The following is a 26195-nucleotide window of genomic DNA, read 5'->3' as shown; positions in this document are numbered from 1 at the left end:
AGCCACTGACAATCTTATCCTCCATAAATTTGTCTAACCCTCTTTTTAAAATCATCCAAGTTGGTGGCCATCACTACATCTTGTGGCAGCAAATTCCATAATTTAACAATGCACTGTGTGACATAGTACTTTCTTTTGTCTGTCCTGAATCTTCCAACATTCAGCTTTACCATCCAACAGTAGTAACATTCTAGCCATTGCACAGTGGTGATGGAGACCTCAGGATTTTCTTAATACTGAAGCAAGCAACAGTTCTGGTTATATTCTCCATAGGGAGACACCTCTTCCCCTCCAAGCAGAGATAACTGAGGCACCATGTTGCAAAGGTGACTCTTGAGACTTGGGCTCTTTGACTTGGCAGGTAGTTGTGTGTAGTTTGTTGCTGAAAGCCCAAGATGCATGTAGCATTTTCAATATGAATTGGGGCAGTCCATATATTTGAGAATTGGGGTAGTCCATGTATTTGAGAAGTATGTATTGCTGATGGCAGCAGGATTTGAAATAATTAATCACACTGTTAAGAGTAGACACAAGCATGAAGAATTTTATATTGCTTTCTGCAATATATCCTACCCCTACGTCTTGGACATGAGTTACAATTAAAAGTACATAGAAATACAGTAAAATGAAAACAGAAAACAAAAAATAGTCCAAGAGCCACTTTCAAAAAGTGCACATCTTAAGGTACAAAATGTCTTGATATCTGGACATTTCCAGCATTTCCAAAACTGCCAGTCTTATGAGCAACTGCTGGGGTGTGCAGTCAGTAGCAGCCCCCCCCTTTTTCTGGAGCTTTAATTATGTCACAAGGTACATGGATGAAACATGCTGTGTCTGCTGGACAATTGTGTACATAATTTCAGACTATCCAGTCTGACTTTGTTGTGGTTTACCCCGCTTTTGATGCAAAAAATGGCCAATGGGGACCATTAATTACATCATAAGGCACATTGCTGAAACTGGTACCACTTTGTAGAAACTACCTTCCTGCATCTTAACATAATCCAGTCTGACTGTTTTAAATAGATCCATTCCCAGATAGGATCATTTAATATTATCTGAGCAGCAATAATTTCTGCTATATTAACTATGCATGTTAGTTCTGAAATTATGAACTAACTTGGCAATAAAATCAAAGTAAAGAATTTTGACTTGAGGAATAAATATTTGTGTATTACTTTATTTTTGTCCGTTATGAGAACATGGGGTGGGGGGGAATACAACCTTCAGAAAACCCTAGCACAGCTTCTCTATTCCACACTCATACTTCAACCCCAAACTACCTGTCATTTCCCTGTCGTTAGGTGACTTTGTAAGGTAACTGTACATACTGCCAATAAAAACAAAGCAAACGGATTAAAATAAATTATTTGTCTTCCTCTTCACTGTAGTCTGGGGGTTTCCAAATTGTGCAAATGAAAGCTGACCCATTTTAATTCTACTGGATTGGACATTGATTCTGAGCCTTTGGAAAAGCAAAACATGTATATTGGTGCATACTTTATGTGTATGTAGGAGGGGAGAATCAGCCAGAAGGGAAATATGTCCTTGGTCTCAAAAGGCTGGCAATCCCCAGAGTACAGCGCAGAGGAAAACTAATAATGTGCTTTAATCCACGTACCTGCTGATGTAGTTATTGGCTTCAGGAAGATGTTTGGTGGGAGTGGATGCCAACCCCTAACCTCTCCTGGCACTTTTGGAAAATGCCATAATTTCTGAAAGATGTCTAGATATTCAAACCTTTTGTACCTTATGACATGTGGGTTTTGGCGCTGGCTCTTGGTCTAGAATATCTACTTGCATTTCCCCCAACCTTCAAGATAAGCAAAGGAAAAGGCACCAAAGCCCCACACAAAAGCATCCCTGACTCTTGAAGCAAAAACTCGCGTTTGTCAAGAGGACAGAGTTTCTGTTTGAATTGCCTTTAGGTTTCTGCTGGTAGTGAAAAAGGAAGAAAATAATGCTGCCTTAGCTCATTGGTAATGCTTATTGGGAGAAGCTTCTGTAGGCTCCCTTCACACAGGATGCCATGGACTTGTCAACTGGCCTTCCAATGAGTTTAATGGCGCAATCCTATACATGTATACTCGGAAGTAAGTCCCACATTGCTCGGTGGGGCTTACTCCTAGGTAAGTGTGACTAGGATTGCAGTTTTCGAGGCTTTATTCCGCGGCGGCAATAGCTGGTCTGGGCGCGGGATGCAGGGGCCGGGGGGTTCCGATTTGGCGTCCCTCCTGGAGTCTCTCCTTGGCTGCTGCTATGGCAGCGGGCAATGGAAGCTGCGTTTCCCCTGGGAACAGGAGAAAGGGCTGCACGGCGAGCCGACTGCAAGGTCTGTGCTGCGAACTCCTCAGTGGCTGCGAGTCCCTGGCAGGATGCCGCAGTGGCTTCTCAGTCTCCTGCTCTCCCCTGCTGAGCGACAGCACAGCCTGTGCCGGCATGTCCCAAGGGAGAGCTCCATTCAGGTAAAGCCGCTTCCTTGCGTTGGCCGGTGCAGGATTGCTGTTCCCTCGCGCGTTTGAGCATGCTTCCTTGATTTGAGCATGTGTAGCAATCGCTGCTAGAGCCCCAAGCCTGTAGCTCGTCCTCAAGTTACTGACGTGTTTTTCCCCACCTGCATCCAAATGTGGACAGGACAGGGTTTTTTTTAGTGGAGGGGGGGAGTACAAGGATTGCACGGTACATCTGAGTAAAGCTGAAATCTGCGGAAGAGTCAGTGTTGTTACATTGTGAAAGTCAGAAACTTGTGTGTAACTTAGCAAGAGGGCAGGTGCATTCCACTGATGCTTCTCTTGTATTTGCTGCCTTTGCCCTGCCCTCTGTAATACATTAATAGCTCTAGGTCAGAGGTGTGTTAATTCTGGAGCAGACTTTCAAGAAGCCCATGAAATATGGAAGTAGGGAGTGAGGAGTTAACAGCCTGGAAACCTTGTGACAAATGAAAAAAAGTGGTGAAGGGAGCAAAACATGGATAAGGGTAGGTGAGAGGGTAGAGGTGTACGTGTACCCTATGAATGGGATGCATTTTTAAAAATAGTTTGGAGGAAGGAGAAGTCAGCCGCACTTCTTTCCTTTTAGTTACATTGCAATGGGAAGCTGAGGCAATTCTCTCCTCCATTATGATGTACTTCAAGCTAGCCTCAGTTTCTATTAAAAACCTTTCCTTGTGGCTTTCTTGCTTCAGAGCAGGGATTAATTCAAGGTGACTCTTTAAATCAGTTATTTAAATCACAGGGGGGGGGGAGAAACAGGATGTCTCCTCACATCTCTTCTACAAACATGTCAGTGGGAAAATTTATATGTAACATTAAAACTATTAGTGTGAGATGTCCAGCATCTGTTTCTATAGCTGATGCCTATCTATGCAAATAGAAGGTGAGGAGACAATAACAACTAACCTTTTCTTTTTCTTAGGATTTCAAGGTGGGGAACCTTCTGGGCAAGGGCTCCTTTGCAGGAGTCTACAGAGCAGTATCCCTAAAAACAGATCAAGAAGTAGCCATCAAAATGGTAAGTGGCCATTGGAACAGCTACCTGGAAAACTGAATTTAGTCAGAATACAGGATGCCAAATGGCTGAGGAGAAAAGGATGAGGCTTAGTTACATATTTTTATACCCAATAAGCCAATAAATGCCATATTTCACTCCCTGACTGTCCCTTTACATTACCACAGCTCCTTCAGTTCCTGATGTCTGAGTTCACCTGTCAATTTGAATCCCAAACAACAAAGGTTGTTTTCTAATCTCTGTATAGTGCCTTCCCCAAACTGAGCTGTTCAAACACATTAGCCAATGCAGTCCTCTCAGCATTTCACATCTGAAGTACTTCAATCTGCAAACTGTTCAACATAGATGAAGGGCTTAGAAGTTCCGGGTACAAAATAGCTTTCAGGGTCTGGACAGATCATAATGTGAAATAAGTGGTGTCTTTTGCACATTATGTTATGTGTTGTTGCATCTTGTGTCTTGTTTTTATAAAAACCTTATTAAATAGCAGTCACTGGGGGGACTGGGACTTTAGTATTTATTTATTAAATTTGTTATTCACTTTTCTGCATACACATGCACACTCAAAAGACTTACATTTAATAAAAAATAAAGTAAAAGGTCAAATATATATAAAAGGTTAAAAATAAAACAATACATAAAATGGTGGAACATACCTTCTTAGGAAGGCTACACAACCGAAGCCCTCCAAAAGCCTTCCAAAGTTAAGGACCAAATGCCTGGGAGAAAAGTTTTTGCTTGGCACATAGAGATGGATAATAATGGCATCTAGTGTACTTGTCTAGGGAGAATGTTCTACCAATGACAGAGCCACCACAATGGGGAGACTGGCTCATGTCAGTCTCCATGCCTCCTTCGGAGGGGACACACGAAGAAGGGCCTCTTATGTCAGGTGCAGGGTCTGGATTGGAATATATATGGAGAGGCCTTTTTAATTGGCATCAATGATAGTTTTCTTCCCAACACTTATAGTAGTTGGAGGAGGACATTTTCATCAAGACCACAAGGTTTTTAAAAAATCTCCACCAGCACCATGGTCCCAATCCTGATTCATGCCCTGTGGTTGCTATTTTGTATTACAAACAGATAGCTAAGCTGTGGTCTTCCAGATGTTGTTGGACTCCAACTCCCATCAGCCCTAGCCAGCATGGCCAGTGGTCAGGAATGATGGGAATTGTAGTTCCCAGAGGGCTACAGGTTAGCTATTCCTGGCTGAAAGCAAAACAAAGCAGGAGACCACACCATGCTTTTAACATATTGTGTAGTTTGTCTTTTAGCCTGTGTTCCTTGAGAAGGTTCAATATATATATATATCTGTAGAACTTAGTAGAGATACAAAATAATATTTAAACCCCAGTGCTATGTTTATTTGGAAGAAAGTCCCATTTTATTCAGTTGATCTTATTTCCTAGGCTGATATCGTAAGCACGTTGCTTAATAACTTTTATTTTAATAAGGTATGGGATTAAAAGAAGCAAGCTGTACTTGAGATCATGGCATTAATGTACAACATAATAAATAAACTATTTCCAACCCTTGTTCAGCTTAGTTAAACTACCAGAGACAATGTAAGGTTACTTTCACATGTGAATGGTTGTAAAACACTGCAGTTTAGGAAAAATATTTTTATGTCTTTTCAGATTGACAAAAAGGCCATGCATAAAGTTGGAATGGTGCAGAGAGTTCAAAATGAAGTGAAGATACATTGTCAACTAAAGCATCCCTCTATACTTGAGGTAAGAATTTACACTGAGAAACTGAAACACTTGTAATTTGAGCTTCAATCTATGTTAATACTAATTTTCCTTTTTCTAGCTGTATAACTACTTTGAAGATAGTAATTATGTGTACCTGATACTGGAGATGTGTCATAAAGGAGAAATGAGCAGATATTTAAAGAACAGAAAAAACCGTTTCTCTGAAGAAGAAGGTAGGGTTGAAATATTGCTTATGATTGCACTTCGAAGCAGCCTTTCTGACTGGCCAACAAATAAATAGGTTGGGATCCAAAGAACTACTTTATGCCCACCCAGGGCTTGGACATAGCAAGTGGAATTATTTTTTTTCTTTAGACATACTGGACTTCCATGTTTGTAAGACAGTGCTTTTGAAAGTCACCCTTTCTTTCAGAAGTGATTTCCTACACAGCATGTGAGGCTGCAGTTTGAGAAACACAATCCCCAAACTCGCAATAAGCATGTGGAGTTTGTTGTGCTTGCCTTTGGATCCTGACCATATAGTTTTGTTCTGCAGCTAACATAACTCTTAATTATTATGCTGCTATCAATTTTTGTAGGGGTGTAATATGCTTCTTAAAGGTTGATAAATGTGAAACTTTTGGCTACATGCAATGGAAAAAAGCACAACAATGCAAATAAACCAATAGGACACATGCAAACAGCTGGCAACATGGGAATCCAATATTGGATGTAAAGAAAATTAAAAATAGTATAAATAAATAATTTAAATGCAGAATTCCTCTGTGCAATGTGTAAAATAGTAACTCTTTAATCAGAAATGATTCCTTTGTTGCACTGTTTCACTTCTTAGAGACTGACAAATATATTAGATTTGTATGGAATTTAACAGTTATTGTACTAAATGTTTGGCTGTGCTGGAGCACTTAGACTGATTCATTTGTAAGGCTCATTAGTTGCTTGTTTGAGGAACAGCTCAATTTTTGAGTTGCAATAATGTCTCATTGAATATCTTAATTAAAAGAAACAAATCTGGTTAGCAAACTCAAAGACAAGATAACAAAAATGCTTTTTAACACCTCCTTTTTTATTCTATGTAGTTCGGAACTTCATGCACCAGATTATTACAGGGATGTTATATCTTCATTCCCATGGAATATTGCACCGGGACCTTACATTGTCTAATCTTTTACTCACCAACAATATGTACATCAAGATTGCTGACTTTGGACTTGCAGCCCAACTGACAATGCCTCATGAAAAGCACTACACAATGTGTGGGACTCCTAATTACATTTCTCCAGAAATAGCCACAAGAAGTGCGCATGGGCTTGAATCTGATGTCTGGTCCTTGGGATGTATGTTCTTCACTCTTCTTGCTGGAAGGCCACCTTTTGATACCAATACAGTAAAGAACACCTTGAACAAAGTGGTGCTGGCAGATTATGAAATGCCAAAGTTTTTGTCAGAAGAGGCCCAAGACCTTATTCACCAGTTACTTCGCAAAAATCCAGCAGATCGTTTAAGCCTTTCATCTGTATTGGATCATCCTTTTATGTCCAGGTGTAGCTCAGCAAGAAGTAAAGATCTGGGAAATGTAGAGGATTCAATGGACAGTGGAAATGCCACCATTTCTACAGCTTTTACAGCCTCTCCCAGTGTCAGTACGAGTGGCTGCTTAAAGGAAAAGAGAAGACTTTTAGGGGGTCAACCACTTCCCAACAAAATTACCATTCTTCCTAAGAATAAGAATGCCAGTGAAGTTTCATCTGGGTACGGAAGTAGTTCTCATAACAATTGGGGACTTCCAGCAAAAGAAATGGACAATACTGGTAGGGGAAGAGCAATGCAGCTGATTGAAGATAGACCTCATTCACGCTACCTCAGGAGGGCACACTCCTCTGAAAGATCAGGCACATCCCATAGTCAGAGTCAAGGAATACTAAATCATGTGGAGAGATGCCATTCCATGGAAATCCTCTCAAAGCCCAGAGGAGGACTAATAGAAAACATAAAGGACTTTTCACCTGCAATTAGTCATGATGATATTCCTACTGTATTTAAAGAAAAGCTTCCCACTAGCTCTGGCTCAATGGAAGAACATCTCTCTCCACCGGTGAAAGAGCATACTTGGTAAGAATCTGTTACTTACAGATGTGTTTTTTGAGTGCATCCTGTAATTGGTTTCCCTAATGGCCTTGTCTGGATGTAATGCTAAACTATTATGTTAGTTGACTGAGTCCTGGTCTCATCAGTTCTGCCCTCCCCTTTACTTCAGCATACCTGTGAGCAAATTAGAAGCTTTCACTTTAGTTTTTAACTGAGGTCTAGCATGATTAATTAATCACAAACTGATTAATTTTAACTATAGTTAGGGAAATGAACCAACTTTGAATTCTGGTTTATAAATTTGGCTTGTTTCATTTCAGTACACCATAACTGAGATTAACCACAGTTGTGGATTTGAACATAACACTTCACTGTGGTTAACTAAAAATAGAAATGTCTCTCTCCTTGTGGATGCTGTGGAACAGGAGTGTGGAGCACATAATCATAGGATAGTAGAGTTGGAAGGAGCCTACAAGGCCATTGAGTCCAACCCCCTGCTCGATGCAGGAATCCAAATCAAAGCATTCCCGACAGATGGCTGTCCAGCTGCCTCTTGAATGCCTCCAGTGTCAGAGAGCCCACTACCTCTCTAGGTAATTGGTTCCATTGTCTTATGGCTCTAACAGTTAGGAAGTTTTTCCTGATGTTCAGTTGAAATCTGGCTTCCTGCAACTTGAGCCCATTATTCCGTGTCCTGCACTCTGGGATGATTGAGAAGAGATCCCGGCCCTCCTTTGTGTGACAACCTTTCATGTACTTGAAGAGTGCTATCATATCTCCCTTCAGTCTTCTCTTCTCCAGGCTAAACATGCCCAGTTCTTTCAGTCTAATGCTAGACAATAGTTTGTCATTTTGTCCAAACCAGCTATGTAAAAGGTATGAGGCTGCTGATGACAGCAGAAAGGGGAGAAGGCAGAGCCTCTGTAACTAAAGGGAATAATGCTTCAGCTGTACACAAGAGTGGATCACAGAAGGAGGGAAAGGCCTATTCATGACTTCAAAAAATAAAGTGTAGTTTTCAGTTAAACCCCTGTTCCTGTTAGGCTACTTGTGCACCCAAAGGACTCAGAATCTTTATTGTAGTCAATCCAATGACTTTTCTATTGCTGTTGTTTTGTAGGTGACTAGCTAAGTTCTAAAAAAAGCCTTGTAAAAAAATGGTACCAAGTAATTCTGTTTTCTGTGTGGCTGGACTGTAGCTTCTGGTATGATTTAGTATCTGGCCTAACCTTTGGAATAATACTCTCTCTTGCTAATACAAGTAGCTTAAACCTATGAAATATCATGAGCCCATCTGTGTAATTTTTATTAGTCTAATTATTTTGGTAGAGTAGATCACAAGGTTCTTTTGTCTGTAATCGTACTACTGGTGGAATTATTATGCTGTATTTCCTTCTGGTCCAGACAAGAGCTGCCTCAGCCCAGGAAAGGAACGAGAAAAAGTTTTGGGATTTGATCTCTATCTCAGAAAAGTGACCAAATCTAACATTGGAGGCATGCATTCCAGCAAATATCTGGCACACTTATTATAGTAATATCTTTGGAAGAGATAAAAATCCTGATCTTAACAGTCAAATCTCTAATCTGGACTCGTTGGCAACTCTCCCAGAATGGCCCCCGGTCTCAGATCAAGAAGTGTGTAAACTTATCCATGCCTTAACAGCAGGAAAGGCCCCTGGCGAGGACATGATCCCCCCGGAGGTCTTTAAGAATAACCCTGAATGGTGGTCCCCTCTCTTGGCCAAACTATATTCGTATATTAACTCCACAGGGATTTTCCCCAAGGGATGGAAATTAAGTATCATATTCCCAATTTATAAGAAAGGAGACAAATTAAAACCACAGAATTGTCAGCCAATTAGCCTTTTGGATGTCAGCTCTAAGCTATATAGTCATTTCCTTCTTCACAAATTGACAGACTGGGCAGATGGAAATAATATCCAACATTAGGAACAAGCTGGATCAGACCAAATTTTTGTGCTACATCACTTAATACACAAATATACCTGTGGCCCCTCTAGAAGGTTATATGCTGCTTTCATTGATTTCTCTTCAGCCTTTGATTCAATCGATAGGAACCGTTTGTGGGATAAGTTCGCAGGGACTAACATTGACAAGAGATTGCTGCTCTTAATCTGGGTATTTTACACAAACACATGTATGAGGGTTAGAGGTAGCACAGATGGGAGAGTGACTGAGGAAGTCTGTACCACCAAAGGAGTCAGACAAGGTTGTTTACTTGCACCTTTCTTGTTTAATCTCTACATTAATGATATGGTAACTGAGCTAAATCGTCCAGAGCATTTCCCCCCAATAGGCATCCGCAAAACTGCTATACTAATAGATGCAGATGACCTGGTATTGCTATCTTTGAACAAAATTGGGCTGAAGAGAAGTTTGGGAAAACTCTATGATTACTGTATAAAAGAACATCTTGTAATCAATTATGTTAAATCTAAAGTGATGGTTTTTGGCAGACGTCCCCCCAAGAGCAACTGGGTTTTAGGTGGTAATAAGATAGAACAGGTTTCCTTCTTTAAGTATCTGGGAATATATTTTGATGAGAAACTTTCTTGGAACACTCAACTACAGAATGTCAAAACGACAGTGCAGAGAACTACTCGAGCTATCCTCAATTTTTTTTATTCTGGGGGGGCAGGCTGGTTAACCCTGCACTGAAAGTGTTCCTTGGGAAGGTGGTTCCCCAAATCCAATATGGTATTGAGATTTGGGGAATAAGGCAGAATAACCTGAAGGAGCTGGAAGTTTGCCAAAACAAATTTTTGAGATACTTATTGGCAGTACCTTCAGGGACCCCAGCCCAATTTATCAGGACTGAGACAGGCATGGTTTCGGTCAAAGCTAGGGCGCAGAAGGCAGCCCTTCTATATTGCAAGAGGGTCCTGGATATGACAGAAGACCGTCTCCCTAAGCTATGTCTGAGAGAGCAATGGAGGAAGGGCAGTTGGGCTAAGTCATGCCAGGAGCTACTGATCTCTAAAAACCTCCCATTGGACTTTTTTTTATTATCCCCGGATTTAAAAATAAACTGAGACTGGTTATACAGGCTGGATAACCAACAGGATCTAGACCTAATTAAATTATCAAATTTCTCCCATTGGTATGGTTGGTTGAAATCAAACCACGAAAGAGCCCAATACTTACAGATGCTCACTTTCTCCTCCCTGAGAGTTGCATTTACAGAATTACGTTTTCAAACTATGCCCTCGGCCATTTTGGATGGAAGATATAGGCGAATTCCAAGAAACCTACGGCTCTGCATCTGTGGTGGGGGAGAGGTAGAAGATATCCCTCACTACCTACTATTTTGCTACCTGTATCAGACCCCAAGAGAGAGATTCCTGGGCCAGATTTTGACAGCTTTACAGGGCGAGACCCATTGTGAAAGTTTGTTGGTTACTGTCAGATTGCGACCCATATGTTACTTATAAAACTGCACTGTTTGCTAAGGCAGCAAAACATATTTGGGCAAATACCTTGAATGCAACCGCAGTGGACTGCACGGGATTTGTTAAATTGAATTTGCTTGCACCTTGTTTTTGTATACTTATATATATTCTTTCGGGTTGTGATGGCTTTTAGTCAAATACAATAAAACGATTCTGATTCAGACAAGAGCTGCCATGTCCTGGACATGGGTTTATTGCACTGTTGAATCATATGTTAGAACACTAGAGACCAGAGCTGGCATAGGTAACTTCTGGATATGGGACCCTTTAACATTAAACATTCTGTTTACCATGAGACTGAGTTTGACTAATTTCAGTCAAAATAAGTATTGGGGTATTGAACAGCTGTTACATCATTAACAAGTGACAACTTCTTTCAGAAGGTCAAAATAAACTCTACCACATCTTTCACAGGATGTATTATTTAAAAGGTGTTTTCACAAGATGCATCTAGGCCATTATTTCTTTTGCATGTAGCCATGGATCACTTATTGCAGATAATTGGCCTGCATTAATTTATACTCAGAAATGGTTTTATGCTAAGAAATATACTAAGGGATTGAAAATCTCAAATTGTACATTGTACCATTTGAGTATGAGAAATTGTAAATTATAAAAAACAGATTTTCTCTCTTTACTAGCTTTAAAATATTAGGACCATGTAGTGGAATCTGTTCTTTATATCATGTGGTAGCGATATCATCTGTTCCATCAGTAGAATTTATTCTATTTAGTGATCAATATGTTATTTATGCTGAGTACTTATGAATAATTCTTTGTCTTTAGTTCAAATTATCACTGTCCAATGAAGCCCAGCGTTGGTTTATTAGAACCGAAGTTCCAAGCTGAAACAATGCATCAGTGGTTTGGAAATATGCAACTAAATGGTATGGATTTATTTAATCAGAGTATTTTATTGCCTGAGTGTTAAACACATTGAATCTCTCCAAAACAGACCATTCGTATAAGCAGAGCTTACATAAATAGATTGTGTGTCCATCCAAGGGCAATGATATGGCTCAAAAATTAAATTAATTTTGAAGAGATTCCATGTGAATATGAACTTATCATAGATGATTAAATGTGTTGTGGATTGTGGAGTAGCTGTGTAGAACCAGGGAAGTCAATGTGGTGCCCTCCAGATGTTGGACTCCAACTCCTATCAGCCCCAGCTCACATGGGCAGTTGTCAAGGAGGAGGAAAGTTGTAGTCCAGCAATATCTGGAGGGCACCACATTGGCTATCCCTGGTGTAGAGTCTTAAGTCCATTTGAGGGTAGGTCATAGGTCTGTGTATGTTTATTAGGAGCTTGTTCTGTGAAGAAGGCTTTTGGGTATTGCAGGTCTGACCTAGCATGACTGTACTGGCCTACATTTTGTAATTATGAATGTTGTCCTGGATTCCCCATGTACTTTGACAGTACCTCTGCATACTTAACTTTACTATGGAGAAGCAAAAAATACCGCTTGAAGGAACAGGCTGTAGTGATGGACATTCCTGCAGAATACTCGTCGCACCACTTTTTTCCGAGCCACATTGCGTAATGTCAAGCCCTTGTTTGCCATTGTTTTCATAGAGATGCTGTCAATCCTGTGTGTAGATGAACATCCATATAATGATTCCTATGGGATGCAGTCCAGTCTTGTGTGTTCATGAACACACATACACTTCATGCTTCATGAAGTTCCAGTCAGTGGGTGCTGGGCTACATAATGGCTCAAAGGTAGGGGGAAATTCTGCCCTTACAAGAATATTGCCAAGTGCTTTCCAGCCTCCTCCAAAGAGTGTGTGGCAGTCATTCATCTGTGTGGGAAAAATAAAGGGATGCACTTGGGCCATCAGTAGGGTGGAGGCTAATCCCTACTTCTGGTGACCCCAGAGTCAGAGGTGAGGGGCAGGTTTAGCTCCCTTTCAGCTGAATTCTGTGTTGCATTTCTTCGTAACACTTGAGTGTGCCAGAATGTTTGGAACTGACTTTAATTTATTGATATAAAACATTGCTATGTTTGAAATAAAGCAACATAGACAATCCCTGGGAAGATACCCATTATAAAGTAGAATAATTGAATGTGCTATTATCACTTGTTATGGAAGCAAAGCCGAAGAACAGAGAACATAATTCTATTCTAAACAGCTGCTATGAACTAAAATCTCAACAATATAAGTCATATAAGACTTTTTTTCATTTTTTGGAAATGATGTTCACTTTTCTGAAAGTAATAAGATGTCATCTTGAAACAGCTTAACTGTGTAGAGAGGTAAAGGACAAAAACAGCAAATGATTGTTATATTAACATTGCTGCAGAAGGGAGGGTGGAAAGAATAATAACATGAACAGAAGGGAAGGGGGAGTTTTGATCCCCTGCATCATATTACATCATTTATTGAAAGAGCACAGAATGCAGCTGTAATTTAACCAAGGACTACTTAAATCTTCTCAGACATTTTCTTTTGTTTTGAATTACCAGGAATGCCCTGGGGAGTTGTAACCATAGGACATGCAGTTGGGATTATTTGAATCCTCAAGCAATTTGCTTCTTAATTTTTGTTTTTAATTGCTTCTGTAGTTTGACAGAAGGAGGATATGAGATAGTTCATGCACTTTACCACAACAGACCTGCTGTTTTGATACTATCCCAAATGCTTTATATCACCACTCCCAGTCCATCTGTTTCTATTGAAGGCAAGAACCCATAACATGATGTTCAGTCTCTTTCAGTAGAATTAAGTTTAAACAAGGAAAAAACACCTTTTCAGTAAATATTTAAGGAGACTGTTATTAACATCTGTGTCAACCAATTTTTCTGAATAATTAGTTTGTGACACAATACTTAGCTTATTATGCATACAACAATAAATGGTAACTTGCTCAGGTAGTTTATGTAAACTCCCAGTTTATGAGTTGGTTTCAGTTTGTGAGTAGACAAGAATGACACATTGCTTCAGTTTTGAAAATGCTTAACTAGTCTCATTTATACTTACAAACAAAACATTTTTTCTCCTACAAGAGCTAAGAAGCTCCTGTAATGCATTTTTCAAATCATTAAAATATTCCTTTGCCGCTTCAGCTCAGACACAGGAACCTTCCTATAACAGCAGCATTAAGAACGCAAAAGGAGATTATCAATTCCATCTTGGTGTGCCTCAAGAAACATTGAAAAATGCATGGAATGGCTTAAAAGGCACAAGATCTCCTGACTGTGTACGATCAACAGCACCATCTGTAGGACCACAGGACATGAGGAAATACACTGCTGAGAAGGCTCTGACAGCGCCTGCATTTGGTCTCCATCTAGTGTCTGAAAGCAGAAAAAACAGAGGGAAAGAGCCACAATATGGAAATACAAAACCTACACTGCAAAGTATTGTATCTCCCCTGAATGCTCATAGACTAAAACCAATCAGACAAAAAACAAAAAATGCAGTGGTATGTACTGTGTTATATTTCAATACAATAGTTGCTAAAGAATTGCAGTAACAATTTTATAAAAATTGAGTTCTTTAGTGTTTTAAAAAAACCTACCAACTGTTACAATATACACCAATTTGCTTGATTAGTATTAATCTCTACTTAGCAGCACAGCATTGGACATTCAGCATCTTTAAACTTGATAATCAGTTGACAAGAACTGTAGCTTTGTTTCATTTTTAAAGACACACACCTCCACTAGATTGGTCCTTTGCATTGGGTTTAGCCTAGCATTGGCATAGGCAATAACCTGTGCTGCTGCAACTAAAATCTTTTCCTGTTCCTGACTTGCAAGACAGAGGCAGCCAGTTTTTATCTGATTGCTAGAAAACCAGACCCCATGAGATATCCCACAAAGGGTCATGGGGATTCTGACCTTGATCTTTGGTAAAATAACTCATAGAGGTTGGTTTTCTAGTAATCAGATGAAAACTGGCTGGCTCTGCCTTGCTTGCCGGGAATGGGCTGTGGTACCAATACAGCTAAACCCAATGCAGATGACTGGGTTGTTTAGATGGTTGTGCTGTGACAAAGTCAGGAAGTAACCATTGAGAATAGAGGGCTGATGGCTACTTCTACATTGGCAGTGAAGCTGTAGTTGTGGGCTATAGTGACCTGTCCTATCCCCAACTTTGCTTGAAAGATGTCTGATTGGATCAGCCCCTTAAGAATTGCTCATATGCATACTTAAGTATGGGGTTTTGGACTTTTGGTCTCCAAAAATCAGAGGGGGAAGTAAGGATGATATCTTCTGTAGGGTCTCATTCTGTGGGAAGTTGTAATTTTTCATAAGAATCAATTTCTTAACACATTGTTAAGATAATATCCTACCTCTTTTGTGTATTTATGTCAATTTTTGTCACAACAACATCAAACAGAAGTGTACATAGTCAGATTTAAATTCATTTATTGGACTTAATTTCTGGTCACTCCTTAATTTTTTTCCTTACTAGATTTCCTTTCCAGTATTGCTACCATCTCATTCTATTGTGTTTCGCTCTCTCGCTTTTGCTGTCATGGTATTGTTTTTCCCTTAATCCTCCCAACTTTCTTCCTGCATTTGTAAATCCAATAAGGTTGGAACATCCTGATTGGCTGCCTCACAAATCTACACCAACCTCATATTTATTCAATGATACTGAAAATAGAATCTCTGTTCAGGCTGATAGCACTTTCTAGGAGCATAAAAACAAGTTTATGACTGCAGAATTTTAGTTCATTTTGCTTTCAATATTGTGAAAGAAGAAAAGAGCCTTTATGTGGGATTTCTTGCAAAAGCATTTTATTTAGGCTGTGTTCTGTCTTCAATATGCGTTGTAGGTGAGTATTCTAGATACAGGAGAAGTATATATGGAATTCCTAAAAGAATATAATTCACAAGAGTTTGTAAGAGAAGTTCTGAGGATATCTTGTGATGGAAGTGCGGTGAGTACTAATTTATATTCCTTCTAACTTCATTGGTAATATTGAAAGAATGTGTTTATGCCAATATTACTAAGATGTAATATGCCTCATATGTGTTGTTACACTGAAAATTGTGCACTATTTGATGCAGGAAGGTCTTGCCTAAGAAAGCTTGTTCCACATAGTCTTTGCTCATGGGAATAAGTAGATTTCCCCCCCGGACATTGTATATACAGCTTAACACTGAGCCCTGTTTTTATTGTAAATGCTTGTATGTCAAATGTGTATATGTGAAATCTAGATGTTCATTATAAGTATCTGACTTAATTCTTACTATCTTTGAGCTTCAGTGGAAGCTCAATATAACACATCTTATTGTACCACAGAATGGGATATACTGCAGGTGTTACCATGTCGTAAAATACCATATAATCTTTTTTGTTTGCTATACCTCTTTTTTTCATCCTCTGTGCTCCTTGTCTCTGGTGAGTCCTCTGTTTGCTTCCCATGGATGTTTGAGTCTTTTTTCCTCTCAGCATTTTAAAAAATCTCTTTGCTGACATCCCCCTCCTTCCCACCCTTTTTGTTCTTGGCCTTTTTTCCCTGTTACCCTTCCAATTTCTTCCTTTCCACTCAGTTCTGCAGTGGTGGGTTTTTTTACTTCTCTAGGAACCAGTACTGTACTGCACTTGCTGGCTTTAACCCTTACAGTATTGTTTTCATTATAACACAGAAGCTTTATACTGCAGGTACATCCTTTGCCTCCGAGCCCTGCTCTATAATAAGCTTTCAATGTATGTATACTCTTTTTCTGGTAAAATTGCTGGCACAATTCATTGAAAGGTATCTGATTTGACTATAATCAGTTTGGTCTTTAAAAGCACTGACCTAACTAAAAATTCTGTACTTATGAAACTAGATAATCTTGGTTAGTGAGGATAGCCAACTGTTCTTTTTTTGAGAAAACGGACTTTAGACTTGACCACACATATCAAATATTACAATGTTCTATATTGCTGAACAAGTAATTCATTTTTCAGAAAGAACTGTTAGGCACATATCTCTTTGCATATGATACTGTGTCTTTCTGTGTATTAAGGTCACAGTTTACCACCCAAATGAAGGAAGAGGCATCCCTCTTAATGATAAACCACCACCACCTCCTGAAGACTTAAATATATATAGTTTCGACAACTTGTTAGGTAAGGTGTATTTTTATGGGACCATTTAGAAACTGTGTCATGGATCCAAACAACCAAGTGTTCTACATACCCAAGAGGGTTTTGAGCTTGTTTTTTATCCCGCTTTCCATACTACATCGATAACTACTTCTGAAAATTAGGAAAACTTCAAAGGTAGCATGTGATATAACAGAGAGACCCGCTGTTCAAATAAATAAATGAAAAACACAAAAATCCCTAGGGCATATCCAACTCTTTGTAATTCTTTGGATCTTTGCAAATTATTAGCTGGATCCAGACACTTCTACCAGTGGAAGGGGGAAAAGCTATTTCCATCTATTCTTAATTCCCCCTGTGTCCCCTGAAAAGCTGCTCCAGAGGTTTGGGAGTCCCAGCGAAATAGTGTGGGAGGTGATTCTGGGGACTGCAGAAGGAAAAATGGGTCAGCAAAAATCCCCCCTTCCTTCATTGGGAGCCTCCACTGGATCAGAGCTCATTTGCAGAAGGGCAGGTCTGGATCAAAACTTATATATGGATGCTCTTCCCGTAATTATGTTTCATGTGCTTGCCTTTGTCATCAGCATATTTAGAGATATCACAGATGCATTAAACTCAGTAATTAAAGTGATTCCATGTAGTGATTTGAATTAAAATACTCGAATTATTGAAGTTTTCATACTTCATGTACCATGTAAACATATTGCCTAACTTGCAGTTGTGGATATTTGAATACTAAAATTTATAAAGAACGTACTGTCTCTTCCTTTCAATAGTAAAAAATAATAATATAAATACTGATAAATACATGTAAAAATTTGACTAATTAAGGGATGTTGGGTAATCCTATCAATTAGTGTTTATAAAATAAAATATTACTGAGAGTGGCTTCATATGTTCCTGACTTCATGTGGAATCTGCTTTAAGCTTCTTGTTTAGCAAATGTTCCTCAACATTTAAAGGACCTCCGTAGATTGCTTCTGTACAATAGCTTCCAGGGACTAGAAGACTCCACCAGGAATGCTTGGCAGTGATGTAGAGACGCAGCCTTGCATCTTGCTCATTGCATGGAAATGGTTATTATGTAGATTGGAAACCCTATCAAGCTTTTTTAGTAGCTTTCAGTATGCACCTCAGTGTATGATGCTGCTGCTTGAGAAATAAACAAGAAACACAACCTTATTAGATTGCACATTCTCTTTTTTTGGTATGTGAAAAGACTGTGCTGGTTTGTTGCATGCATAGACTTAGGATTGTGGCCCTTATATCTCAAGCTCATGTTCCCAAAAATATAAAATAGGCAGAAATAAAACATCCTGTCTGGATATATTGCACATGGGAGGGTGGGGAGGAGCAGGAAACAGTCAAGAATTAACAGCAGCCTGTTAATGGGCTTTATAATGGAGCTAGGTTGCAGAATAAATCTCTCTGCTAATGCCATTTAAGAACTTTTGGCAGAAATTAATTCCAAGATTAATAAACATGTTCTGTAAGTGGATAGGTGACTTTAACTACAACAACTTTCTGTTATAAATTCATTTTAGAGAAGTACTGGAAAAAGTATCAGTATGCTGCTAAATTTGTGCAGTTGGTAAGATCCAAAACTCCCAAAGTCACTTTCTATACAAGATATGCCAAGTGCATGTTGATGGAAAATTCTCCTCCTGCAGATGTGGAAATTTGTTTTTATGATGGTATGTACCCTTAAGTTGTTTTGTACATATCCCTTCAGCCATTAAATCTGTATTAAATTATTAGTCAACTCTTCTTGTTTTTTAAAAATCTAGGAGTATTTAACTAATAAACCTTAGTTTAACTGATGTTTTTAGGACATGTCAACTGTCATACACCACATACAAATTATCTACTTTTAAAAAAACCAGTTTGAAATGTAACGTATTAAATGTATATATTTGGGGTTTTGCTTCAGCATCATTAGTAGGAAGAAACTACATTCTTCTGGTGCTTTATTTTATTGGAGATTAAATGTAAATATTAAGAAAACATTGAAATAGAGCAAGTGTTAATACTTTATTCCTCCTGATAGATATCTGATATGAATGGTACTGGATAGTGCCTTTTGTAATTACACTCAAGTCAATGATAATTGCCTTTGTACTGGAGGTAGTTGTTAAGCATCATCTTATATTTACTAGTTTACTTCTACTAGAATGGGATTATAGTGCTTGTGCAGATGAGAAAATATGTGTTTTTTTTAATAGGAGCAAAAATCCACAAGACAGCAGGTGTAATTAGAGTAATAGAAAAATCTGGAAAAGCCTACACTATAAAAGAAGAAAGTAAAATTGGATTAGAGAAGGATATACAAATATATGTGGATCATGCAAATGAGGTAAACATTATTTATATGTTTGAATGGGCATGATGTACATAGTAAGTAGTTCTAAATGGCAAATCAGCAGACTGGATTCCCTGTCTGTGTATTATCCCAAATACATGACTTACGTTGAAAGATTCCTTTGAAGTCGGGGAGAAAAGATCAATGAAATTTTACTGATTTGTATTTACTGATCAGACTCCATGTTGTGCAGCAGGAAGGTAAAAACAAACTGTACCTTTTAATTTATTAGACCATATAAATATTTTCTATATTGGCTTTGCCCATTCTCCATGAGTACTGCATTCCTGCTTGCTTTGAAGGGGTCAGCATGTTTTAATGTAAGGTGTCTTATTTTTTAATTTAGGGCCATCGCATTTGCCTTGCACTGGAATCTGCTATTTTGGCAGAAGAAAGAAATGAAGGTGTTCAATTTTTCCCCATTGTTGTTGGGCGGTAAGCAGTCTCTTGTGGATTTTTTTTTTCAATTGTATGTTCCCCATTGCACTCAACTTCTCACACAAAAGTATTAGTTTCTGCCTTTTTATATTTTTAATGGTTGTAAGAAAGTTTAAGCATATGAACATAATTCTTCCATTACCAGGAAACCAGGAAATCCTGAGTCTCCAAAGGCAGTGGCAGTCCTTCCTGCTTTGGCAGATTCAAGCCCTTCTTTAGCAGATATAGCCTTGGTGAAGAAAGATGCTGCCACTAGACCTGACTGTCCAAGTCAAGCATCTAACATTAATCCATCTGTAAGTAAAAAAAGTTCATGCTTTTATTTAAGTCATAAGAAGCGCTGTACTGGAAAGCTAAATTTAATGTCAACTCCTTTTAACAAGCTTAGAGATGACTAGAACCAATGGTGTTGGGTTGTTGCATATTTTAACTAGGTACAAAACCCTTGTCAGGTACCGTATACCAGAGAGAGGCATCCACTCTTTAAACATTGAAGCATCTAACAGTTGTATGATTCACAATTGTGATATTCCCATAATTACATTCCAGATGTCAGCATATGAAGGATCTGCATTCACAGCAGCAACGACTGAATCAAGGAGCATCCCAAATCACCCAAATGAATGTGTTGTAAATTCAGCTCAACTGCTGAAGTCTGTCTTTGTAAAGAACGTTGGCTGGGCTTCTCAGGTGAGTTGGTAATCAATAACCAAGCAGAAAAGTCACAGTATCTTGGGCAGAGAGGGAGATGAGAACAAGTTGAGCTATAATGCAGTAGTTGCTATACTTTTACTAAAGAGGAACTAACAGTATAATTTATGATGCACGTATCAGCTCTGGGTTCCTACTCAGAGTGGACCCATTGAAGTTAATGGATATGACTAATTTCAGTAGGTCAAATCCCACTCTGAGTAGGACTAATGTTGAATACCATCTTCTGTTCCCTGTCCAGAGACACATCCCCTTTGTTTGCTTAGTTGTTTCTATATCTGTTGCAGATCAGGAAGTAGTTAATGGAAGAATACAAAGCTATATGTCTGGCTCCTTTCTGCACTTTAAACTAGAACGTGTTCACCATGAAAAATGGTCAGAATTAACGTGCAGATGAATTTCTGAAGTTAAACAAAATGCTAACTAGGTTGCACAAGTGAGGTAAAATCTGAATTACACATTGCCTAACTCAATAGGCAAGTGCTCTGTCTTGTACGACAAAAGACAGAGTGGATTGCATCCAAATTCTACTTTCTTCTGGAGGAATGAGTCTTTTCTCTGAAGAAAGTGAACCTTTGGATGCAACCTAGTATGGCTATCAAGCAGAGTTGGTTGTCTTTTTGCCAGTAAAAGATATACATTCTTTCTCCTGTAAGTGGTACTGATTGAGTCTGGAGCCGGATCATGGCTCTGAAACAGCAGCTCTATGCAATAGTATCTCTGCCACATGATCTATAGATCATACATCAGTTCTGGGTTGATGTTCTTTGTAGTCTCTTAACTGTACATGCTGTGCCAATCCATGCTAATAAAACTTATAGACTAGAAAAATAAAATGCTTGAAAATAGTCCATTATCATATTTTGGTGTGAGCTAATTGTATAATGAAACTTTTTCCCTACTAGCTGACTAGTGGAGCAGTATGGGTTCAATTTAATGATGGATCCCAATTGGTTGCTCAAGCTGGCGTTTCCTCCATCACATACACATTTCCAGCTGGAAATACAGTTCGGTGAGTGTCACTTGTAATAGTTGCAGCACATTCCTGCCATTTTAATTAATTTCATAATGTTTCTTTCTTTCCTTGTTTTAATATTTGTTTTATTGGAATCACAAAATCTAGAAGAGATATATGATATGAACAAAACCATCAGCAAAGGCAAATTCACATTATATTATTAATCCATATACTCTGGCTTCTCTTCAGATTGTATAAATTTTTCGCCTTTTACTTTCATAACTTTTTGTATTGGTACTGTAATTTTTAGAAGTTATGTGACCATTAAGTATCTTCACTTGTGTGCTATACATATATAGCCTTAGCTGCTGCTGGAGATGTTGCACTACGGCATAGTGGCAACCTCACTCTAGCAAAAGTTGATAATTGGAGTGGGGGAGCTTGAACAACCAAGGTATATACAAAAAACGAAAACTCATTGCACCATGTATAGTACAATATCCTCATTTTACAAATGTTTATGTGCTTATTTTCCTGTTCCCTCCGTGCTTTTTCCTTTTGTATTATGTCGTTTACACAGTAAGCTCGTGGGCAGAGACTGTGTTTTATTTAATCTTTGTACTGCACCTAGAGGGCTTTAATTCTTCAGCCAATCTGCATGCAAGTCAATAGAACGAGGCTGCTGCCTGCACTAAGTGTTTGATTTGACCTGGGAGGAGGACAATTGGTTTATCCTTTGTAGCAGCCTGAGTGGTTGGGGACTTGGACTTCAGCTTCAGCCTCCATCTGAACTACAGAGAGTGGATTACATTGGAAGGCTGCTGTAAAAGCTGCTCTTTCTCAGCATAACCCTCCAACCTAAAACGGGAGTAGAACAGTGAACTACATTGCTCTTTCAGCCCAATCTGCAATATGGGGAAAAGCAGTAAGTAACATGGTAGGGTTGTACTCTCTCAGCTTCAGCCCAACTCTGAACATGCAATGGAGTCTAATACTGTTAGGCAACACTACAGAACTGTTGTATACCACACAGAACCTGAAGTACACTACAAAGGCTGTCAGATACCATTGTCTTGCAGCCATAGCTCTTTCATCCTGCATTTGCTTTGGAATTTGCACTGGCCACATTTTTTTGTTGTTGTTATGTGCCTTCAAGTTGATTATGACTTATGGCGACCTTATGAATCAGTGACCTCCAAGAGCATCTGTCATGAACCACCCTGTTCAGATCTTGTAAGTTCAGGTCTGTGGCTTCCTTTATGGAATCAATCCATCTCTTATTTGGCCTTCCTCTTTGTCTACTCCCTTCTGTTTTTCCCAGCATCATTGTCTTTTCTAATGAATCCTGTCTTCTCATTATGTGTCCAAAGTATGATAACCTCAGTTTCATCATTTCAGCTTCTAATGACAGTTCTGGTTTAATTTGTTCTAACACCCAATTATTTGTCTTTTTTGCAGTCCATGGAATGCTCAAAGCTGTCCTCCAACACCATATTTCAAATGAGTTGATTTTTCTCTTATCCACTTTTTTCACTGTCCAACTTTCACAGCCATACACAGAGATCAGAAATACCATGGTCTGAATGATCCTGACTTTAGTGTTCAGTGATACATTTTTGCATCTGAGGACCTTTTCTAGTTCTCTCGTAGCTGCCCTCCCCAGTACTAGCCTTCTTCTGATTTCTTGACTATTGTCTCCATTTGGGTTAATGACTGTGCTGAGGTATTGATAATCCTTGACAAGTTCAATGTCCTCATTGTCAACTTTAAAGTAACATAAATCTTCTGTTGTCATTACTTTAGTCTTCTTGACGTTCAGCTGTAGTCCTGCTTTTGTGCTTTCCTCTTTAACTTTCATCAGCATTCGTTTCAAATCATTCCTGGTTTCTGCTAGTAGTATGGTATCGTCTGCATATCTTAAACTACTGATATTTCACCCTCCAATTTTCACATCTCCTTCATCTTGGTCCAATCCCGCTTTTCGTATGATATGTTCTGCATATAGATTAAACAAATAGGGTGATAAAATACACCCATCTCACACCCTTTCCGATTGGGAACCAATTGGTTTCTCCATGTTCTGTCCTTACAGTAGCCTCTTGTCCAGAGTATAGGTTGTGCATCAGGACAATCAGATGCTGTGGTACCCCCATTTCTTTTAAAGCATTCCATAGTTTTTCATGATCTACAAAGTGAAAGGCATTGCTGTAATGTATAAAGCACAGAGTGATTTTCTTCTGAAATTCCTTGCTCCGTTACATTATCCAACGTATATTTGCGATATGATCTCTGGTGCCTCTTCTGAATCCAGCTTGGACGTCTGGCATTTCTCGCTCCATATATTGTAAGAGCCTTTGTTGTAGAATCTTGAGCATTACTTTACTTGCATGGGATATTAAGGCAATAGTTCTGGCCACATTACTTTTATATATTTCACACGAAATAAGAACTGAGTTAGAAAGAGCTAGTTCTCTTTGCCATTTCCTTTTGGATGGGGAGAGGATGGGCACACTGGTGCCCAGTCCTGACTACATTAAAATCTTGGATTTCTCCATTGATGTCTATGGGCAGATCTTCCTTCCTGCCCTGGGGACACTTAAAAATATTGTGAACCAATCTAGATGGTAAGATGGTTAGCTTTTTTATAGCGAGGTATGGCTTGCCCCATCTTCCTTTTTCATTCACTCCATTCCATTTCTAGTCTCATCTGATTTTTCTCCTCAACAGTCATTCATTATTCTTTGCCCTTAATCTTCATTGGGCTGTGTTTGGTATCCCCCCCTTATGGTTTTTTTCCTAAAGTTTATTTTTTACATTGCAAACCTTGGTGTTCCCCCAAGTCTACCAATACCTCCATTGTGTGTGGGTCCTAGTATTTGGCTTCAGATGTGCAAATACCCTCTGTTGAAGATTAAAAATAGAATATAAGATAATAGTAGGAATACTTCTCAATTACACAATGATTTCCAGCTCTATGGTGGTGGGTTTGTTCAATAACCTGTTTTGAAAAGTTTTAATTAGGAGCAGAACCAGGGGTACAATTTTCAGTTCAGTACAGTGTTAATGCTTCAGATAAATGTAACGAGAAGTCACTATAATTGCAGGAGCCTTCCTGTATCATTTGCAGTTTGCCTATCTGCACTGGCTGAATTACATGTATATACATAGCGTGTACACATCTAAGCTTTCCCCCTCCTTCTCTGTTTGTGTGCGTTGTAGCCATTAGGTGTGGGTCTACTGATAAGATCAGTTATCCTGCTATAAGAGACCCTCAATTGGAATATTTGGTTTACACACTGAAGGGGTGAATTGGGAACTAACACCACCTAAGAAAGGTCAGGGATTCTAGATTCACATGTTTCATCTTTAAACTATTATGTAAGTAGTGGACTAGCTTTTTCTGGTGAGTGGAATTTTGAATTCCAAAGCAAGTTACTGACTAGCCCACTATATTATGCTTTGTAGTTTAATTCTCTTCAGCCCTTTAGCATTTCCTTTGTATGGATAATCACTCTTATATCAGAGTAACTTGCACTGGGTTGGATTCAAATGTTCTGTTCTGCTTAGAGAAGGGCCTCTTCGGTCCACAGAACAAAACCATTGATTCTAACCCATAAACCACTTGGCCTTTAGACATCGAATAATACTACTCCAAGATTAAGAGCCTCACAAGCTCTACTGCTGTCCTTCCAGTATCTAAATTGTTCACCAACACAGAAGGTCTGCCAAGGCCTACATATGGATGGTAATTATAAGTTACTTTATGTTTGATTCAAGGCAGTAGACAAGAAGAAGCATTCTCAACAGCAAATTCCAGCATTTGCTGAACTGGGAACAACATACAGAAGGTGGTGCAAACTATATGGTCATCTAATTTTGTACCTGAGGAATATACCCTCCTCAGGTTAGGTTAATATAATAATACTGGCAGTGAAATGCAAATTCCAGTGAGATACAAAATGAATTGCATAGTGGAAAACATGTATATGCATTAATCAATCTAAACCCAAAATTGCTAACATTTAACAAAGGTCTAGTTAGAGAAATTGACACTAACTTTAATGTTAACTGGGGTTTCCATTTAATTTAGGATTGCAGGGTCCAACATGGGGTCTTCTTGGAGGTGGTCCTGCAGTTGTGGCACTCTTTTCTAGTTACTATTCATTTGGCCCCTTCAATTCTGCCATTCAAGAAGACCTTAATTTGTCATTTGGGTGTTTTTTTTTACTATTACCTTTCTTTAGGGAAATTTTGGTGATCTAACTCTCTCTCTCATGTATCCACTCAGTTCTTCATGCTATTCCTGAATTTCTACTTTATTTGTGAGGCCTTGGGCTTGACCCCGAAAAGTGACTAATAAATAATTAAATAGGAAAATAATGCTCTTTCTGCTTAGAATCATAAAATCATAGAATAGTAGAGCTGGAAGGAGCCTATAAGGCCATTGAGTCCAAACCCCTGCTCAATGCAGGAATCCAACTTAAAGCATACCTGACAGGTGGCTATAATGTAGAACAGAGTATACCACTTTAGAATGCAGAAGATAGCATTTTTAATGCTGTCTAGCATAACAGCTGTGTGAGTAGAAAAGATCTTAGTAAGCAGTGGGCGTATTATTGGGAATGATTTCTCCACATGAAGGAAATACTCAAAAATTGTGTTGCCTGTTTATATAATCTTCTACCAACTGCTGCTGCTTGTGTAGACTGTACCTAAACCTCATTTTAAAACTTTGGATCAGTTCTGGGTTAAATGGAAAACTGATCATGGTTAAGGCAAGTGCCTGTATCAACTTAAGAGGACAGATAAATAATTACCTCCTAATTTCTTAAGTGTGGTTCAAAAGGAACCAACTATAAATCACTACTGGACCAAAATGTGACCTTGCTGAAATG

General features: G+C 38.9%; 1 protein-coding gene across 2 annotated transcripts in view; it reads left to right on the top strand.

The window, feature by feature from the left end:
• PLK4 (polo like kinase 4) overlaps nucleotides 1-26195 on the top strand; it is a 29679-nt gene that overhangs the window by 2818 nt on the left and 666 nt on the right. Inside the window, exons 1-15 of one of the 2 annotated variants that reach the window (XM_061585076.1) lie at nucleotides 2877-2977; nucleotides 3415-3510; nucleotides 5148-5243; nucleotides 5323-5437; nucleotides 6305-7337; nucleotides 11570-11670; nucleotides 13852-14210; nucleotides 15573-15677; nucleotides 16756-16858; nucleotides 18379-18528; nucleotides 19057-19187; nucleotides 19540-19628; nucleotides 19777-19927; nucleotides 20181-20321; nucleotides 21248-21354. In XM_061585076.1, the coding sequence (XP_061441060.1) occupies nucleotides 2939-2977; nucleotides 3415-3510; nucleotides 5148-5243; nucleotides 5323-5437; nucleotides 6305-7337; nucleotides 11570-11670; nucleotides 13852-14210; nucleotides 15573-15677; nucleotides 16756-16858; nucleotides 18379-18528; nucleotides 19057-19187; nucleotides 19540-19628; nucleotides 19777-19927; nucleotides 20181-20321; nucleotides 21248-21354 (2816 nt within the window). In that variant the 5' untranslated portion in view covers nucleotides 2877-2938. Of the gene's footprint in view, nucleotides 1-2876; nucleotides 2978-3414; nucleotides 3511-5147; nucleotides 5244-5322; nucleotides 5438-6304; nucleotides 7338-11569; nucleotides 11671-13851; nucleotides 14211-15572; nucleotides 15678-16755; nucleotides 16859-18378; nucleotides 18529-19056; nucleotides 19188-19539; nucleotides 19629-19776; nucleotides 19928-20180; nucleotides 20322-21247; nucleotides 21355-26195 lie in introns of those variants that run through there. The other variant, XM_061585077.1, reaches the window with a different exon arrangement.

The sequence above is a fragment of the Rhineura floridana genome, chromosome 9, assembly GCF_030035675.1.
Source record: "Rhineura floridana isolate rRhiFlo1 chromosome 9, rRhiFlo1.hap2, whole genome shotgun sequence".
Taxonomy (NCBI): Eukaryota; Metazoa; Chordata; class Lepidosauria; order Squamata; family Rhineuridae; genus Rhineura; species Rhineura floridana.
This window is presented reverse-complemented; position numbering and strand designations above follow the sequence as displayed.